The sequence below is a fragment of the Tachyglossus aculeatus genome, chromosome 17 (assembly GCF_015852505.1).
Source record: "Tachyglossus aculeatus isolate mTacAcu1 chromosome 17, mTacAcu1.pri, whole genome shotgun sequence".
Classification (NCBI taxonomy): Eukaryota; Metazoa; Chordata; class Mammalia; order Monotremata; family Tachyglossidae; genus Tachyglossus; species Tachyglossus aculeatus.
This window is the reverse complement of record NC_052082.1, coordinates 35445085-35464949: the sequence shown is the minus strand read 5'-3', so window position 1 is coordinate 35464949 and position 19865 is coordinate 35445085. Positions and strand designations below refer to the sequence as shown.

General features: G+C 50.7%; 1 protein-coding gene across 1 annotated transcript in view; it reads right to left on the bottom strand.

The window, feature by feature from the left end:
- LOC119939632 (serine/threonine-protein kinase 10-like) overlaps positions 1–17774 on the bottom strand; it is a 60234-nt gene extending 42460 nt beyond the window's left edge. The window contains exons 1-6 of the mRNA XM_038759761.1: positions 17628–17774; positions 9042–9206; positions 6536–6584; positions 6103–6252; positions 3980–4052; positions 1251–1445 (exon numbers count right to left, since the gene is read on the bottom strand). Coding sequence (XP_038615689.1) covers positions 1251–1445; positions 3980–4052; positions 6103–6252; positions 6536–6584; positions 9042–9206; positions 17628–17774 — 779 coding nt within the window. The remainder of the gene's footprint in view (positions 1–1250; positions 1446–3979; positions 4053–6102; positions 6253–6535; positions 6585–9041; positions 9207–17627) is intronic.
- Between the last annotated feature and the right edge of the window lie 2091 nt (positions 17775–19865).

Here is a 19865-nt window from a genome sequence, read left to right as displayed (position 1 = left end):
CTCACTGTGGGCAGGGAATGTATCAGTTTATTGTTATATTTTACTCTCTCGAGTGCTTTAGTACAGTGCTCTGCACACAGTAAGACTTAATAAATACAATTGACTGAATGATTGACTGACGGTTAACAGGCAACCACAAGCCAGGATGGAACTGGACCAGAGAAAAGAGTGGGGATGCTGAGCCCTGGGCTAGGGCAAAGAAAAGCTGCTTGCACAGAGAGATTACGGGGGCGGGCGGCTCTCCTGGTTCCAGTCTGGGGAACCTGGCAAAATTAGAGTTGCAGTGTGACTTGGTGGGAAGAACACAGTCCTGAGAATCAGAGGACCTGGGTTCTAATCTTGGCTCCCCGACTTGTCTGCTGTGTGACCCTTGGGGAAGTGACTTCACTTCTCTGGGCCTCATCTGCAAAATGGGGATCCACTACCTGTGCTCTCCTTCTTAGCCCCATGTGGGACTCGATTATTTTGTATCTAATCCTGACTCCGCCACTTATCAGCTGGGTGATTTTGGGCAAGGCACTTCACTGTTCTGTGCCTCAGTTACCTCATCTGTAAAATGGGGATGAAGACTGTGAGCCCCCGTGGGACAACCTGATTACTTTGTATTAACCCCAGCGCTTAGAACAGTGCTTTGCACATAGTAAGCGCATAACAAATACCATAACTATCTACACCAGTGTTTGGCACATAGAAAGAACTTAACAAATGCTATTATTGTTAATAGTAGTAGTAATAATGGTAACAATAATGATACGGATACCCAGCCCATGGCCACACAGCTGCCCTGGGCGAGGCTCATCCCAATCCCAAGCATCCCTCCCTCCCAGAAGAGCACTGGTTTGCCGCAACCAGGAGTCTTCCAATAGAGGCACCGGGTCTTTTATACGCTTATAATAAGGAGAAAGATAATTGTGGCATTTATTAACTGCGCACAGTGTGCCAAGCACTGGGGTAGGTAGCCTACAAGCAGATCAGTCAAAGTCCTTGTCTCACATGGGGCTGACAGCCCAAGGGGGTTTGGAAGAACAGTTATTGAATCCCCACTTTCCAGATGAGGAAACCGAGGCCCAGAGAAGTGAAGGGACGTGGCCAAGGTCCCCCAGCAGGCAAGTGGCAGAACCAGGGTGAGAGGCAGGTCCCCTGACGCCGGGCCCAGGTTCTGTCTAGTGGGCCCTGCCGCTTGTCTGTTAGCTGAGTATGGTGGGGCGCAGGAAGATGGGACCCCCGGGGGTCCCGGGCGAGGGCCTCACCACCGTGTCGGGAAGCGCAGGGTAGGCGGCTGGGCCTTGGCGATCTTCAGGAGGACCCGCACGGGATTGAGCTTGTGGTGCGGGGGCTCCATCTCCGCCATCTCGATCAGGGTGATGCCCAGCGACCAGATGTCAGCCTTAGAGTCGTAGGGTGCTTCCTTGGAGGTCTCACACTGTACCACCTCCGGTGCCATCCTGCACGCCAAAGACCAGTTAGCCATGCCTTCATCCCAGGCATCCCCTTTCCAACCTCCCCAGCCCCGCGGCAGCTATCAGCGAGCCGCCCTCCTGCCCCGGGAGCAAGGGAACAGAGAGTGTCCTGGCTGGAGCCCTCAACTGTAAGCTCCTCGTGGGCAGGGAGCATGTCTACCCACTCTCCCAAGCACTTAGTCCAGTGCTCTGCACATAGGAAATACCACTGATTGATTGAATGATTGGGCAGCCCCCCCGACAAGGGTCAGGCTGGTGTACAGTCACGTGAGCGTTTTGGGGAGGGACAGAGGAGGGGGTTTCAATTATCTATGGGGATCGTCGGGGAGGGGCAGCAGCCATTTAAGGCTGGGAGAGACTAAATTTACTGAGCTAGGAAGAGCGGCCTCATCTGATTTGTGAAAGAACTGACACCTAAACCTCTGATCATAACCCATCACCACGCCCAGCATCACATTTGAGCTCTTGCTGTGTGCGGAGGACTACACTAGTCACCAACTGGTTGCAGAGCAGTGTACTGGATGGTATCTGGGTGCTTAGCACACTGAACTGGGCACAGACTGGGGGCAGAGCAAACTGTACCGGGGGCCTACTGGGTGTTGAGGTGCTCTGCACACAGTCAGCATTCAATAAATACGATTGAATGAATGAATGAATGTGCAGAGCAGTGTACTGAGTACCTAGCGTGTGCAGGACACTGTACTGGGAGCCCTCTGTGTGTTCAGCAGTGTACTGGGTGGTTGCTCATCAATCAATCCATGGTATTTATTGAGCGCTGTATTGAGTTCAATACAACGGAATTGGCAGACACTTTCCCTGCCTATTAAGAGCTAACATTCTGGGGAGGAGACAGGCATTAATATGAATAAGTAATTTATAATATATATAAGTTAAAGAGACGTACACAAGTGTCATGGGGTTGGTGGTAACGTAAACATCAAATGTCCAGAAGTCACAGATCCAGTTACAGAGACAATGCAGATGAGGAAAAGAGGGCTTAAGCGGGGAAGGCTTCTTGGAGAAGATGTGACATTAAAAACACTTTGGAGGTGGGAAGAAGGACTATTTAGATCCCTTTCTCGCATTCCTTCTCTCTTTCTCCATGCCCACTTTGGTCCTTGAGGACTTCAATATCCACATAGATATTCCCCATGACCTCTCCACCTCCTGCCTTCTATCACTCCTCAACTCCACCGACCTCCTGCTCTCCCCCTCGCCAACCTGGACGCCCACTTGATCTCTAACCACTGCACAATCTCTACCCTCACCAACTCCGAAATCCCTCTCCCTCTGAACACAACCTTCTCATTTGCCTCCTTTCCCACACTCTCTATTCCTTCGCACCTTAGAAAAAACACTCACCCCCTTCTTCCTTCCCTCCCTAACAGCTTAGTACAGTGCTCTGCACACAGTAAGCGCTTAATAAATAAGATTGAATGAATGAATGTTGAAGAGGAGGAATTGCAGCTAGGGAAAGGAGGAGGGCAAGATAGACTAGTTAGTCTAACTAGTTAGACTAGTTACTACTAGTGAGTAAGATAGAGCTAGAGAAGCAGAGTATGTGGGCTGGACTGTAGTAGGCGATCAGGGAGATGAGGTAGGATGGGGAGAGCTGATCGAGTGCTTTAAAGTCAATAAGTAGTTTCTATCTGATGCAGAGATGGATGGGAAGCCACTGGAGGTTCTTGAGGAGTGGGGAGGTTTGCTGATAAATGATCCACGCAGCAGAGTGAAATCTGGATTGGAGCGGGGAGAGACAGGAGGCCAGAAGGTCAGTGAGGAGGCAGTTGCGGTTGTCAGGGCAGACTAGAATATGTTGCCAACCTGTACTTCCCAAGCGCTTAGTACAGTGCTCTGCACAGAGCGCTCAATAAATACGATTGAATGAATGAATGCCTAGGTCAGCACGGTAGCAGTTTGGATGGAGAGGAAAGGGCGGATTTTAGAAATGTTATAAAGGTAGGAAAATTAGATGACGGGATTTGTATATATGTTTGTACGTATTTATTACTCTATTTATTTTACTTGTACATATCTATTCTATTTATTTTATTTCATTAATATGTTTGGTTTTGTTCTCTGTCTCCCCCTTCTAGACTGTGAGCCCACTGTTGGGTAGGGACCGACTCTACATGTTGCCAACTTGTACTTCCCAAGCACTTAGTAGAGTGCTCTGCACACAGTAAGCGATCAATAAATACAATTGATTGATTGATTTGGTGTCAGATTGAAATGGAGAGATGAATCGAGGACGACGCCAAGGTTACAGACTTGTAAGGTTCGGAGGAGAGTGGTCTGCACATAGTAAGCGCTTAACAAATACCAATATGATTATGATTATTGTCTACAGTGAGGGAAAGACAGCGGGAGGAAAGAGTTTGGGTGAGGTGAGACGACCTGTTTTGGACATGTTACGTTTAGCTCATCCTCCAGCCGGCCCCTGAACCTATCTGTTCTCTGGGATAAAGCCGCAGTGAGGGAGCCAGCCTCCCACCCGCCCCGACTCCCATCCCACGTACCAGTATGGGGTGCCAATAAACGATGTTCGGCGCTGCAGGGTCCGGGTGTTCCTGGCAGACACGCCAAAGTCGGCTGAGACACGGGAGAGAGGGAGAGCGGATGAGAGATATGATGCCAATTAGTACTTCCCAAGCACTTAGTACAGTGCTCTGCACACAGTAAGCGCTCAATAAATACGATTGATGATGATGAGAGGGCCAAGAGAGAGAGAAACAGAGACGGAGGGTGAGAGAATGAGACACTCCTGACCGGGGGAACGTCGACCCTGATGGGGGAAGGAGACTGGGGTCTCCAAGGGGCCCGACTTTGGGCAGGCTGGTCACAACGGGAAACAGTGTGGCCCAGCGGAAAGAGAACACGCCCAGAGGACCTGGGTTCTAATCCCGGCTCTGCCAACTGCTTGTCCTTGGGCAAGTCATTTAATACTGATAATAATAATAATGGCATTTATTAAGCGCTTACTATGTGCAAAGCACTGTTCTAAGTGCTGGGGACGTTACAAGGTGATCAGATTGTCCCACGGGGGGCTCACAGTCTTTATCCTATTTTACAGATGAGGTAACTGAGGCGCAGAGAAGTGAAGTGACTTGCCCAAAGTCACACAGCTGACAAGTGGCGGAGCTAGGATTTGAACCCATGACCTCTGACTCCAAAGCCCGGGCTCTTTCCACTGAGCCATGCTGCTTCTCTAGCTTCTTCTTTGGGCCTCGGTTTCAAATGGGGAATGTTCTACCTCCTAATTAGACTATGATCCCCATGAGGGACAGGGACTGTGTGATACCACCCCAGCACTTAGAACAGTGCTTGACGTATAATAAGTGCTTAACAAATAACAGTATTAAAAAAAACAAAACAAGGCTGGGAGAAACACACCCCATCCCAGAGTAAGCACATAGTAAGCGCTTAATAAAAATGCCATTATTATTATTATTATTATTATTATTACTATTAATGGGGTGGGAAGGTAGGGAAGGAAGAGGGAGGAAGACCAAGGGTTGGATTATCCCTAGAGGCTGCAGGGGCCTTCCTGGAGGTAGGAGGAGGAGAATAATAATAATAATAATAACAATAATAATAATAATAATAACAATAATTTTGGTATTCGTTAGGCTTGGCATCTAACTTGAGGATGTCAGGGAAGCCAGAGGTTTGAGGCCTGACTTTTTTTTTTGATGGCATTTGTTAAGCGCTTACTATGTGCAAAGCACTGTTCTAAGCACAGGGAGGATACAAGGTGATCAGGTTGTCCCACGGAGGGCTCACAATCTTAATCCCCATTTTAAAGATGAGGTAACTGAGGCCCAGAGGAGTTAAGTAACTTGCCCAAAGTCACACAGCTGACAAGCGGTGGAGCCGAGATTTGAAGCCATGACCTCTGACTCCCAAGCCCGGGCTCTTTCCACTGAGCCACTCTGCTTCTCAGAGAAGGGAAGACAGGGCTTGGAGGGCTGAACTGGGGCGAGGAGGTGGCATGAAGGAAACCTGAGGCTGATGGAAGTAATAATAATAATAATGATTTTGTTCTCTCCATCCCCCTCATCTTACCTCCTTCCCTTCCCCACAGCACCTGTATATATGTATATATGTTTGTACATATTTATTACTCTATTTATTTATTTATTTTACTTGTACACGTCTATTCTATTTATTTTATTTTGTTAGTACGTTTGGTTTTGTCTCCCCCTTTTAGACTGTGAGCCCACTGTTGGGTAGGGACTGTCTCTATATGTTGCCAATTTGTACTTCCCAAGCGCTTAGTACAGTGCTCTGCACACAGTAAGCGCTCAATAAATACGATTGATGATGATGATGATGATGGTATTTGTTAAGTGCTTACTATGTGCCAAGCACTGTTCTATGCGCTGGGGGGATACAAGGTGATCAGGTTGTCCCACATGGGGCTCACAGTCTTAATCCCCATTTTCCAGATGAGGGAACTGAGGCCCAGAGAAGTGAAGTGACTTGCCCAAAGTCAAACAGCTGACAGTTGCAGAGCAGGGATTTGAACCCATGACCTGAGGAATGAAGATGGCTTCCCTGCACCTCGTCCCACCCCCCCGTGGCCCCGTGCTACCCCTTGCGGCCCCCCGTGCTGGTTGTCTGGCCCCCACGAGTGTCTCACCCAGCTTGACGTCCCCGGCAGCGGACAGCAAGACGTTCCCGGCCTTGAGGTCTCGGTGGAAGACCTTGGAGGAGTGCAGGTAGTCCAGGGCCCGGAGCAGCTGTTTGCAGGCCACCCGGATCTGCGGCTCCGTCAGCCCTTTCTCCAGCTCTGAAAGCACCCATGGGCCCTTGGTCCGACCCCTCTGGGAGGTGGGGGTGGGATAGACAGGACGGGATCTGGTGCTGAGGCCTGTCAGAGGGCCCGGGCGGCCTGAAGCCTCGCCACTGGCTCGGGGAAAGGCAATTCCTGGGCCTTGGTTTGCCCCTCTGTGTAATGGGGGAGGGGAACTCTGGGAAAGCGCTAGGGGGGAGAAAAATGGCTCAGGGAGCGGGGACGAGGATGCTTCCGAGCGGGTGCGGGTGCAAGTCACCGAGGCTGCCGTTTTCCTTACCTAGCATAATGCTGTCCACGGCCCCGCCGGGGCAAAACTCGATGAGGATCTAGAAACCAAAATGAGTGTCAGAGCGGCGCTTCGGCGTCACGGGAAAGCGGGTCCCTGACTCCTCATCAACGATCCTCCCATTGATCGATGGTATTTATGGACAATAATAATAATGATGGCAAGCGCTTACTAGGTGTAAAGTGCTGTTCTAAGCGCTGGCGAGGATACAAGGTGATGAGGTTGTCCCACGGGGGGCTCACAGTCTTAATCTCTATTTTACAGATGAGCTGAGGCCCAGAGAGGTGAAGTGACTTCATCATCATCATCATCAATCGTATTTATTGAGCGCTTACTATGTGCAGAGCACTGTACCAAGCGCTTGGGAGATACAAATTGGCAACACGTAGAGACGGTCCCTACCCAACAGTGGGCTCACAGTCTAAAAGGGGGAGACAGAGAACAAAACCAAACATACCAACAAAACAAAATAAATAGAATAGATATGTACAAGTAAAATAAATAAATAAATAAATAGAGTAATAAATATGTACAAACATATATACATATATACAGGTGCTGTGGGGAAGGGACACAGATATGTACGTACATATCTGTGTCCCTTCCCCACATACATAGACGTATGTATGTATCTTCCATACATCTGTGTATGTATGTATCTTCCATACATACATAGATATGTACAAGTAAAATAAATAAATAAATAAATAGAGTAATAAATATGTAGAAACATATATACAGGTGCTGTGGGGAAGGGACTTGCCCAAAGTCACACAGCTGACAAGAGGCGGAGCCGGGATTTGAACCCATGACCTCTGATTCCAAAGCCCGGGCTCTTTCCATTGAGCCACTTGGCTTCTCAGCCTGCCCCAGATGACCCAGCCTGGAGCCACTATGGTGGTCTTCGCCTGACATGGGCTCTTCGGGCCTCAGGGGAGACTGCAGACCAGTGCCAAGGCAGTGGCTTCGGTAATAATCGTAACAACTGTGGTATTTGCTAAGCACCTACTATGTGGCAGGTACTGTACTATGTGGCATTTGTTGAGCTCTGGGGCAGATAAAGCGCATCAGGTTGCAGTCTCAATCCCCATTTTACAGATGAGGTAACTGGGGCCCAGAGAAGTGAAGTGACTTGCCCAAGGTCACACAGAAGACAAGCGGTAGAGCCAGGATTAGAACCCATGACCTTCTGACTCCCAGACATACGCATTATTCACTATGCCATGCTGCTTCTTAGTATTCATTCATTCAGTCGCATTTATTGAGCGCTTAATGTGTGCAGAGCACTGTACTAAGCGCTTGGGAAGCCCAAGTTGGCAACAGATAGGGACGGTCCCTACCCGACAACGGGCTCACGGTCTAGAAGGGGGAGACGGACGACAAAACCAAGCATGTAGACGGTCGTCAAAACCGTCAGAATAAATAGATAATTTATTAATCAGGAACTTGGGGGAATCTGGCCACGCGTCGACCAACGCTTATTCAGGGTTTCTTCTAGGTCCGTCCACCCCAATGGACAAGTGACTCACCCCAGCAAGTCTCCCTGGGATGATAATAATGGTGGTATTTGTTAAGCGCTTACTATGTGCCAAGCACTCACTGTTCTAAGCACTGGGGGAGATACGAGGTGATCGGGTTGTCCCACATGGGGGCTCACAGTCTTAAACCCCATTTTCCAGATGAGGGAACTGAGGCCCAGAGAAGTGAAGTGACTTGCCCAAAGTCACACAGCTGACAATTGGCAGAGCTGGGATTTGAACCCATGACCTCTGACTCCCAAGCCAAGACAGTGCTTTGCACATAGTGAGCACTTAAATGTCATTATTATTATTATTATTATTATTCCGCTGAACCAATAATGCTGATAGCCCTGAGGGTGGCCGGGGTGTGAGCCCACTGTTGGGTAGGGACCGTCTCTATGTGTTGCCAACTTGTACTTCATCATCATCATCATCATCAATCGTACTTATTGAGCGCTTACTGTGTGCAGAGCACTGTACTAAGTGCTTGGGAATCATCATCATCATCAATCGTATTTATTGAGTGCTTACTGTGTGCAGAGCACTGTACTAAGCACTTGGGAAGTACAAGTTGACAACATATAGAGACAGTCCCTACCCAATAGTGGGCTCACAGTCTACTTCCCAAGCGCTTAGTCCAGTGCTCTGCACACAGTAGGCCCTCAATAAATACGATTGAATGAATGAAAGAATGAATGAATGGGCTAAGACCCCACATGCATGGAACCCCTGTCCTGCTGGGAGCCCCCAATTCCACTCAGCTGGAATTCCAGGGAAAAGAAAGAAGGCTTGGCCAGGCTCAGTTCAGTGGCTCAATGGCGCAGGCATTCCAGCAACCGGTGGTGATGCTCAGATGGGACTCGCTCCTCCTCTTCCCTCTCCACCTCCTCCTTCTCTTCCTTTTCCTGCTGCTGTTGCAGGAAAACAAGCCCCCTGCAGCTCCCATCCTCCTGCTCCCAGCCCCCCCGGGTCCTCACCCAGAGCTCCCCTTCCCAGTAGAGAGCCTCCAGCAGCCGGACGACGTGTGGGTGGTCACAGCTGGCCAGGATATCTATCTCCACCACGTGGTCCTCCAATTCCTCCTCGCTCTGTGTCTGGATCACCTTGGCAGCAGCCAGGAGTCCCGTCTCCTTGTGCTGAGCCTGGAAGGGACGGAAGGGTAGATCCTGCGTTTCTCCGCCCTCCCCTTGCCCCAGCCGGGCCTTCAGCCCATCCCTGGGTTTTGGGTACCGTTCTCCTCGCCGCTCACCACTGGGCTAACGGAGGTCCAGTGTCTCGGTTCCAGCGAGGCCGTGACCCCGCTGTGGGGAGGGTCAGCATGGTGGTTGGGATCTGCTTCAGGGCCCCTCTGGAGTGGGAGGGTGGCTGAAGCAATTGGGAAAACAGGACATCACCTCAGCCTCCCTGAGGGTCCACGGCAGCTTCATCACAGCCTCCTTGAGGGGTCATTCATTCATTCATTCAATCGTATTTATTGAGCGCTTACTGTGTGCAGAGCACTGTACTAAGCGCTTGGGAAGTACAAGATGGCAACATATAGAGACAGTCCCTACCGAACAACGGGCTCACATATCTAAGCACATAGAAACCACTTAAATACCACAATTATTATTATTATCCCTCACCCCCACCCTGTGTGGACCCCCTGGAGGCTGGAGTATCCACGATCTCTCTGATGTTTCCAGAAGCTCCTGGTGTCACTGGGCCCAGAGCCTTGGGTGAAGGCCGGTTTAGCCAACAGGTTAAACTCCCAGTACAGTGCTCTGCACACAGTAAGCGCTCAATAAATATGATTGAATGAATGAATGGTCTCCTTTCCTCCTGCACTTAGAATTACTGCATCTGATGCCGTACATTTCCTCCTCTGACACAGCTCGGGTCAGAGTCCACCGCCACCGCGGCTTCTCCTCCATCCCCAACCCCTTCCCCCAGGGAGGTCACCCCTCCATCCTGCTCCGTGTGTGTGGCCCCATTCATTCAGTCGTATTTATTGAGCGCTTACTGCGTGCAGAGCACTGGACTAAGCGGGGCTCCTAGGGCCCCACGCCGCCCAGCGGAAATCACTGTGGCTTCTGACTCTCCTCTGTGTATCCCCGGAGGGGGCGGCTGACAGGAAGCGATGCTACTTGACGTTCACACTTCCCTCCCCTCACCACACTATCCCGCCTTTCGAGGGGAGAGGAGGCTCCCCGAAGGTGACAGTCCCTGAGCGGGTGTGTCCTAGATCTCAGCCCCAGTGGCCACCCAGCATCTCTTCAACCTGTGGCCCGTTCCACTCCTTGAGGTCGGGGATAATAACAATAATGGTATTTGTTAAGCGCTTACTATGTGCAAAGCACTATTCCAAGCACTGGCGGGATACAAGGTGATCAGGTTGTCCCACGTGGGACTCACAGTCTTAATCCCCATTTTGCAGATGAGGGAACTGAGGCCAAAGTCAGCCAGCTGACAACTGGCGGAGTTGGGATTTGAACCCATGACCTCTGACTCCAAAGCCCGGGCTCTTTCCGCTGAGCCACGCTGGGATCATGCCACTTTACTGCACGTTTCCAAGCGCTTAGTACAGGGCTCTGCAAACAGTGAGGACTCAGTGAACTCCATTGAGAGGCAGTGTGGCTCAGTGGAAAGAGCATGGGCTTGGGCATGGAAAGAGCATGCCTCTTGTCAGTTTTGTAACTTTGGGCAAGTCACTTCACTTCTCTGTGCCTCAGTTACCTCCTCTGTAAAATGGGGATTAAGATTGTGAGCCCCATATGGGACAATCTGATCACCTTGTATCCTTGTATAGTAAGCGCTTAACAAATACCAAAATTATTATTATATTTATTATACTGGATGCCTACTAGATGTCTGGTGGGTGCAGAGTCCTGAATTCGGTGATTAAGAACATGCAATAACAGAACTGACCAATCAGGGTGATTTATTGCATGCTTACTGGGTGCAGAGCTGGGGGGAGAAGCAGCGTGGCTCAGTGGAAAGAGCCCGGGCTTTGGAGTCAGAGGTCATGGGTTCAAATCCAGCTCCGCCACTTGTCAGCTGTGTGACTTTGGGCAAGTCACTTCACTTCTCTGGGCCTCAGTGACCTCATCTGTCAAATGGGGATGAAGACTGTGAGCCCCTGTGGGACAACCTGATCACCTGGTAACCTCCCTAGCACTTAGAACAGTGCTTTGCACATAGTAAGCGCTTAAACGCCAAAATTATTATTATATTCATTATACTGGATGCCTACTAGATGTCTGGTGGGCGCAGAGTCCTCAATTCGGTGATTGAGAACATGCGATAATAACAGAATTGACCTATCAGGGTGATTTATTACATGCTTACTGGGTGCCGAGCACTGAACTGAGTGTTTGGGAGAGTGCAGTGGAGTCAGTAGACATGGATCCTGCCAGCAAGGAGGAGGATCTAGCTGGAGAGACAGATAAGCAGGGGGAAGAGTCTGCGTGGATTGCCTCTTCCTCCTCTCCGGAGAGTCTTCCCAGTTCCAAGTCAAGACCAACCCCAGCTCTTAGCAAGACCCGGAAGCCCCAACCACGGCATGTCTGCTCCGGGAAGGGGCTGGACATAGGAGAGGTTCCTGGGATGAGGTCAAAGTCCTGGGCAGCCACAGAGAGTCACCCCCGAACGACTCGGTGAACTCTCGTGGCTCGAGACAGCCGCTGCCCCAACAGCGCTTAGTACAGTGCTCTGCACACAGTAAGCGCTCAATAAATACGATTGGTTGGTGAGTGAATCTGTCAATCCTTGGTATTTACTGAGCACTGTACTAAGCACTTGAGAGAGTACAACAGACCTGGTAGACATGTTCCCTGCCCATCCCAAGCCTGAATGATGGAGTGAAATCTGTTCTGGGCACTACACTGCCAGTCTCTGAGCACTGACCGCTTCTCTGAGCACTGACCGCTCCTTGGGGAGCGCACGGGGACATGTGACTCCTGACTATAAACTTTCTAAAGGAGATACAGAGGTGCAAATCAGTGGGCCCAATTAGCTTTTCCTGGGAGAGTTCATCATCAATCGTATTTATTGAGCGCTTACTGTGTGCAGAGCACTGTACTAAGCGCTTGGGAAGTACAAGTTGGCAACATATAGAGACAGTCCCTACCCAACAGTGGGCTCACAGTCTAAAAGAATAATAATGGCTTTTATTAAGCGCTTACTATGTGCAAAGCACTGTTTTAAGCGCTGGGGAGGTTACAAGGTGATCAGGTTGTCCCACGGGGGGCTCACAGTTTTAATCCCCGTTTTACCGATGAGGGATCTGAGGCCCAGAGAAGTGAAGTGACTTGCCCAAAGTCACACAGCTGACAATTGATGGAGCCAGGATTTGAACCCATGACCTCTGACTCCAAAGCCTATGCTCTTTCCACTGAGCCACGCTGCTTCTCTGGTTCACACTTCTTTCCTCACACCACACACTCGATCCACCCTGCCCTCAAGCCAACCGTGATCTATTCTTTCCCCCCCACCCGTCCACCTTATTCAGTCCAACCCACTTCCTCCTTCTACCCTCCTCCTCCTCCAGGAAGCCTTCCCTGCTTAATACTACTCCTAATAATTGTGATATTTAAGTGCTTACTATGTGTCAGCACTGTACTAAGACCTGGGATGGATAGAAGATAATCAGGTCACACATGAGGCTCATAGTCTAAGGAGGCGGGAGAACAGGATTGAATCCCCACTTTGTAGAGGGGGAACTGAGGCACAGAGAAGCTAAGTGACTTCCCTGCGATCACACAGCAGGAAAGGGGCAGAGCCGGGATTAGAACACAAATCCTCCAACTCTCAGGCCTGTGCAATTTCCACTAGTCCACGCTGCTTTTCCCACCAGTTCTCCGACCCTCCAGCCCAACCCCTGACCCACTTCTCCCGGCTCAGTTATCCGTTCCGAGGACTGTTGTCTCCATCTCTGTGCTTCCCTACTGGAATTCAGTGTACGATCCCGAAAGGCCAGGGAGAGGCTAGGCCACTTGGGCACCAGGGGCAACTTTGTCTCAGCGGGAGGGTGGGGGTGGACGGCGCAGCCCCGGGCCGGTCACTGAGACCACCGGTCAACTGCGGCCTGGCCACTCTACTGCCCTACTTTACAGCTCACTCCTGCTTATTCTGCTTAGAGAAGCAGCGTGGCTCAGCGGAAAGAGCCCGGACTTGGGAGTCGGAGGCCATGGGTTCTGATCCCGGCTCTGCCACATGTCTGCTGTGTGACCTTGGGCAAGTCACTTAACTTCTCCGAGCCTCAGTTACCTCCTCTGTCAAATGGGGATTAAGACTGTGAGCCCCACGTGGGACAACCTCATCACCTTGTATCCCCTCAAGAGCTTAGAACAGTGCTCAGTACAGTGCTCTGCACATAGTAAGCACTCAATAAATACGATTGAATGAATGAATGAATGATTTGCACATAGTAAAAGCTTAACAAATGCCATCATTATCATTATTATTCTATTGTTAAGGCTAATGCTCACTCTGCTGCTAATTCTTCTGCTCGCTTTACTCTTCACTTTAATGCTCTCTTTACTACACTCTACTGCTCACGCTATTACTCACTACTGCTCATTTCACGACTCATTATACTGTTAGTTGCATTTGTTGAGTTCTTCACTGTGTGCAGAGCACTGTACTAAGAGCTTGGGAGAATGAAATATAACAACAGAACAGACACATTCTCTTCTAGACTGTGAGCCCGCTGTTGGATAGGAACCATCTCTATATGTTGCCAACTTGTACTTCCCAAGTACTTAGTACAGTGCTCTGCACATAGTAAGCGCTCAATAAATACGATCAAATGAATTTGAATTCTCTGCCCATAACGAGCTTATAGTCTAGAGGGAGAGACATTAATATAAAGAAATAAATTACAGGTATGTACATAAGTGCTGTGGGGCTGGGAAGGGGGACGAATAAAGGAAGCAAGTTGGAGCAATGCAGAAGGGAGTTGAAGAAAAGGAAAAGAGAGGGCTCAGTCAGAGAAGGCCTCATGGAGGAGAGGGGCCTTCAGCAAGGCTTTGAAATGGGGGAGAGTACTCATTCTAGTGCTCATCTAGTGCTCCATGCAGGCCTATAATAATAATAATAGCATTTATTAAGCGCTTACTATGTGCAAAGCACTGTTCTGGGGGAAGTTACAAGGTGATCAGTTTGTCCCACAGGGGGCTCACAGTCTTCATCCCCATTTTACAGATGAGGTCACTGAGGCACAGAGAAGTGAAGTGACTTGCCCAAAGTCACACAGCTGACAATTGGCAGAGCCGGATTAGAACCCACGACCTCTGACTCCAAAGCCCGGGCTCTTTCCCACTGAGCCACGCCACTTCTCAGGCCTAGGGAGGATTAGGTCAGGAGCAGGGCACTGGGCAGACCAATGCTCCTTATCGAGGACAATGCCATGCTCATATTCAGCTTCCTGTTTACAGCTTAGATGATTTTTTCAATGAAACCACAATGCAAAGCTGAGTCCCGCAGTCAAGATGGAGCAGAGCGGGGGCTGCTTGGGTTTTGGTCATGGGCGGGGGAGGAGGAAGGTTGTCCCGTTCCCTTTAAAGCCTGCAGGAGATGGAGAGGAGCAGGAAGGTCAGGATGGAGAAGACTTTTTCCATAACTCTAGGTTCTGGTTCAGGGAGGGTCCCTCTCTCTGGGAGATGTTCATTCATTCAGTCAATCATATTTATTGAGCACTTACTGTGTGCAGAGAACTGTACTAAGTGCTTGGGAGAGAACAACGTAACAATAAACGGACACATTCCGTGCCCACAGAGAGCTCACGGTCTAGAGGGGTATAGACAGACATTAATATAAATAAATTACAGATACGTACTTAAGTGCTGTGGGGCTGGGAGGGGGGATAAATAAAGGGGGCAAGTCAAGGCGACGCAGAAGTGGGAAAAGAGAAAATGAGGGTTTAGTCAAGGAAGGCCTCTTGGAGAAGATGTGCCTTTGATGAGGCTTTGAAGTGGGGGAGCATCACTGTCTGTTGAATTAGAAGAGGAAGGGTGTTTCAGGCCAGAGGCAGGACGTGGGTGATGGGTCAGTGGTGAGAAAGATGAGATAGAAGTAGAGTGAGACAGTTAGTATTAGCGGAGCAAACTGCAAGGGCTGGGTTGTAGGAGGAGAGCAGCGAGCTGAGGCTTTAAAGCCAATGGTGAGGAGTTTTTGTTCGATGTGGAGGTGGATGGGAAACTCCTGGAGTTTCTTGAGGAGTGGGGAAACGTGGCCTGAACGTTTTTTGTTGAAAAATGATCTAGGAGGCAGGGTGAAATTTAGACTGGAGTGGGGAAAGACAGGAGTCAGGGAGGTCAGCCAAGAGGCTGATACAGTACAGGAGGCTGGGAGGTCAGCAGGGAGGATGATACGGGAATCAAGGCAGGATAGGATAAGTGACTGTATTAACGTGGTAGCAGTTTGGATGGAGAGGAAAGTGCTCACACTTGACTGTGAGGCGGAGAAGCAGCGCAGCCTAGGGGGAAAGAGCACAGGCCTGGGAGGGGAGGTGGGTGGTCAGAGGATCCTGGCTCTGCCAAACCTGCCTCTTGTGTCTCCTTGGACTAATTACTTCACTTCCCTGGGCCTCAGTTTCCTCATCTGTAAAATGGGGATTCTGTGCCTGTTCTTCCTCCACCTTATACCAACAGGGATTGTGTCCTACCTGATTATGTTGAATCTACCCCAGCTCTTAGTACCGTGCTTAGCACATAGTAAGTGCTTAACAAATGCTTTATTCATCATCATTATCAATCAATCAATCGTATTTATTGAGCACTTATTGTGTGCAGAGCACTGTACTAAGCGCTTGGGAAGTACAAGTTGGCAACATATAGAGACAGTCCCTACCCAACAGTGGGCTCACAGTCTCAAAGGGGGATATATCAATATTATTTTTGTGGGGAAGAGGATTTACGGATGGGGAAGTGGTCCCTAGGGGTTAGGGCACGGCTAGAAAGCCTCCAGGGAATCCGACCTTTGGGTAATCGCTGAGTTTATGCATCCCAAGAGTTAGTGGGAAGATTCCCCTTCTGACCATCTGGTAGAATTTGGCCATTTGCGTGGTGTGCTCTGGCAATGGCAGGCTGGGCCAAAGGGTGCCATCCTGCCAACCTGCTGACTGGGCTGCCTCAGATCCCACCCTCCCTCCTATTAATAATAATAATAATAATAATAATAATAATAATAATAATAATAATAATGGCATTTGTTAAGTGCTTACTATGTGCAAAGCACTGTTCTAAGCACTGGGGAGGTTATGAGGCGATCAGGTTGCCCCACGGGGGGCTCACAGTCTTCACCCCCATTTTACAGATGAGGGAACTGAGGCCCAGAGAAGTGAAGTGACTTGCCCAAAGTCACACAGCTGACAACTGGCGGAGCCGGGATTTGAACCCATGACTTCTGACTCCAAAGCCCGGGCTCTTTCCACTGAGCCACGCTGCTTCTCTATTGCCACCAGCCAATCGCCTCCCATTGGAGAAAGTTCCTTCCCCTCTCTGGGCACCTGTCTCTCACTGGGGCCGGCAGTCTTGTCCTTCATAACAACAGTAAAAATAATAATAGTTGTGGTATTTTTTGAGTGCTTACTAGTTCCTAAGCACTGTGCTAATGCTGGGAAAGCTACAAGTCAATTGAGTCACACCCTGTCCCTGTCGCACAAGGGGTTCACAGCCTAAGGGGGAAGGAGAACAAGGTATTGAATCCCCATTTTACAGGTGGGGAAACCGAGTCACAAGGAACGTAAGTGACCTGCCCAAGATCACCGAGCTGGGAAGGTGCCCGCAGGCCACGGCAGCCTCAGGGAGTGGCCTCGGTTTCGCCGTCTCCCAGGGATGATGGGTCAGTTCTAAGGAAACACCTGGTGCGCCCTGCCCGCCTCCCCCGTCCCCCACAGCTTTTCCAGGGGATGGAAGGGTAAAGTCCTTCTGGACCGACAGGAGGAGGGGTCCACTGGCATCTTCGTAGTTCAGCCCTGCATAACTGTGATGTTTGTTAACTCTGCCAAGCACCGTGTAACCGGAGACAGTGGGAGTGAGAGCCTTAGATTCAGAGCAGAGTGGCACAGGCGTGGAGAGCAGGTGGAGTGTGGAGGGGTAGGATGTTGCTGAGCCAGAAAGAGTGGCCCGGGGTCCAGTAGGTGTCCACACCAGGCACCCGACCCCTGCATGGGAGCGTGGGGACCAACTGGGAGGCTGCTGGCCTCCCTCCAGGCTGGGGAAGAGAGTCTGGGGAGGGGGCTCACACGAGGTCCAGAGCGGCCCCAGTGCCCCCCAGACTGAGATGGAGTGTGGCCTGGCCTCCTGAGGGAAGGGGCGGGAGCAGGGCTTCCCTGCAGCCTGAATTTTAAGGGTTGCAGGTTATAGAGTGGTATAGAGAGGAGGCGGGTTTGGAGAGGTCCAGGAGGCTGGACATCCATTCTCCTCTTGGGTCACTCGAGAGCCCGGCTCCAAGGGAGCATCCAGGGGAGGTCCCCACCCCTCCCGTCCCCTCCATCCATCTCTGGAGTCCCTGGATCCAGCGTGGCTCGGTTTCCATGCTGGAGACCCCGGCGCTTGGTCCTTCCCAGCGGTCTCTCTTACCTTAAACACTTTCCCGAAAGCCCCGTCTCCCAACTCTCCAACCAGGGTCCAGGCGTCGGCGGGGTTCACGTCCCGCCTCACGTTCCTGTAGAGCTTCACCTGCCTCTTCTCCGCCCCGGCCCGGAACAGCCGCAGCAGGAAGGCCATGGTCGCTCCTGAACCCACAGCGGACCGGTGGGCGGGGGGTTTCAGTCCCAGTCACTGCCCCATCCCTGCAGGGCCCCGGGAAGGCCGGGTCCAGGCCCAGGCTTGGGACGGGGCCTCCAGGATGGGCCTGGCGGGAGCAACGGACAGAGCGATTGGGATTTCTCCGTCGAAAGTCCAGCTGGGCCTAGGTGTGGCGAGGGCCGTCTCGGGGCCGGGATTAAGGTGACCCCATCCCCGGGGCCTGCCCGATGACGGGTCCTTCTCGCCCGTCCCAGCCCTCCAGGGCCCCGGCAGAGCACAAGCCGGGGCGCGGGGTGAGGAGATGTGAGGTGGGTTTCTCGAGCGGGTCTCAAACACGAGCGTTTCCTCTCGCTCGTGCCTCTCGGGGCCGGAAACAGCCTGCAGATAAAAGGGGTGAGCTCAGAGCCGGTACTCAGCCTTTTAAGAGAGGAATCGAGCGCGAGACGGAGAGAGACGAGACAGCGACACAGACCCAGAGAGGCATGTTTGCAGAAAGCTACACCAGCGGCTTCTTTGGACCGAGGGTAAAAGCTAGGAGCTATTTTGGCCTCCAAGCTGGCTGGTTGCCAGCACTGAGCTGAATCAACTCCCTGAATCCCCACGACCTGCTAATCAGGTGGTTCACAGCTCCTGTCCCACACAGTGAGCACAATCTAACAGGGAGGGAGATTTTTCCTCCATTTTTCCTCCATTTTTCAAAGGAGGAAACGGTGGTCCAGAGAAGTGAAGTTACTCTCCTGAGGTCACACAGCAGGTGAGTGGTGGAGCCAAAATTAGAACTCAGGCTCTCCGCCGCCTCCAAGGCCTGTGCTTTTTCCACTGTGCTTCACTATTTAAGCACATATTCACCTACTCGTACATTTTCCCTTTCTCCATTTTCTTTGCCTTTCCGAGAAGCAGCATGGCCTAATGGAAAGAGCAGAGGCCGAGGACACAGATCTGAGTTTTAATCCCAGCTCTGCCGTATGACCTTGGGCATGTGACTTTACTTCTCTGGGCCTTAGTTTCCTCATCTAAAATGGGGATTCAATGTCTGGTCTCCCTCCTACTTGGACTGTGAGCCCCTTGTGGGATAAGGATTGTGTCTGATCTGCCTATGCTTTCCTACCCTAGTGCTCAGCACATACTAAGTAAATAGCACCCTAATAATAATTACTTTTATTATTATTTCTCTTTTATCTGTAAATCATTCTGTGACCCTCTCCTCCGCTACACTGTAAGCTCCTTCTAGATTGTGAGCCCACTGTTGGGTAGGAACCATCTCTATGTTGCCAACTTGAACTTCCCAAGCGCTTAGTACAGTGCTCTGCACACAGTAAGCACTTAATAAATACGATTGAATGAATAAGCTCCTTGGGATCGTGTCTCCCAACTCTATTGTCCTCTCAAAAGTGTTTAGTACGGTGCTCTGCACAAAGTAAGCGCCGATAACTACCACTGATTGAATGATTGAAAATTTATGATGCCCTCTGAGGGCCAGGCTCCGGGCTGAGAGCTAGGAAAGCTGGACTGCTGGCAAATTTGAAAGCTCTTTGGGGACAGGTTTCCCCTGACACAATAGTACAAGGGGAAAGGACCCAGGAATCCGAGGCCACAGCCTCCCTGGAACCAAGTGACTGTAGGCTCTCAGTGCCCATTGCTGGCTGACTGAGCTGAGAGGACAGTGATGCTTTCTGCCATTCTGAGACTTTGCCCACTGCTGAATCTGATCCTAAGCTCTGGTGGGGATTTCTCTGAGTCCTGGGTCAGGGTTTGGTTCTTGTTGGGGGGGCCCAAAAGGGAAGGATGTCATTTGGCTGTCAGGAGATGGAAAAAGCAGAAGTGTTCTCTTCCTTGAATGGAGGCAGGGTGGGGTTGAGGAGGGGTCCGCCCATCAGGGAGAGCCCGACATTTTCTTTACAGTATTTGCTAAGTGCTTACTATGTGCCGGGCACTGATCTAAGCTCTGGGTTGGATACAAGCTGGTCAGGTTGGACCCAGTCCATATCCTACTTGGGAATCACAGTCTTAATCTCCATTTTACAGATGAAGGAACTGAGGCATAGAGAATAATAATAATAATAATAATGA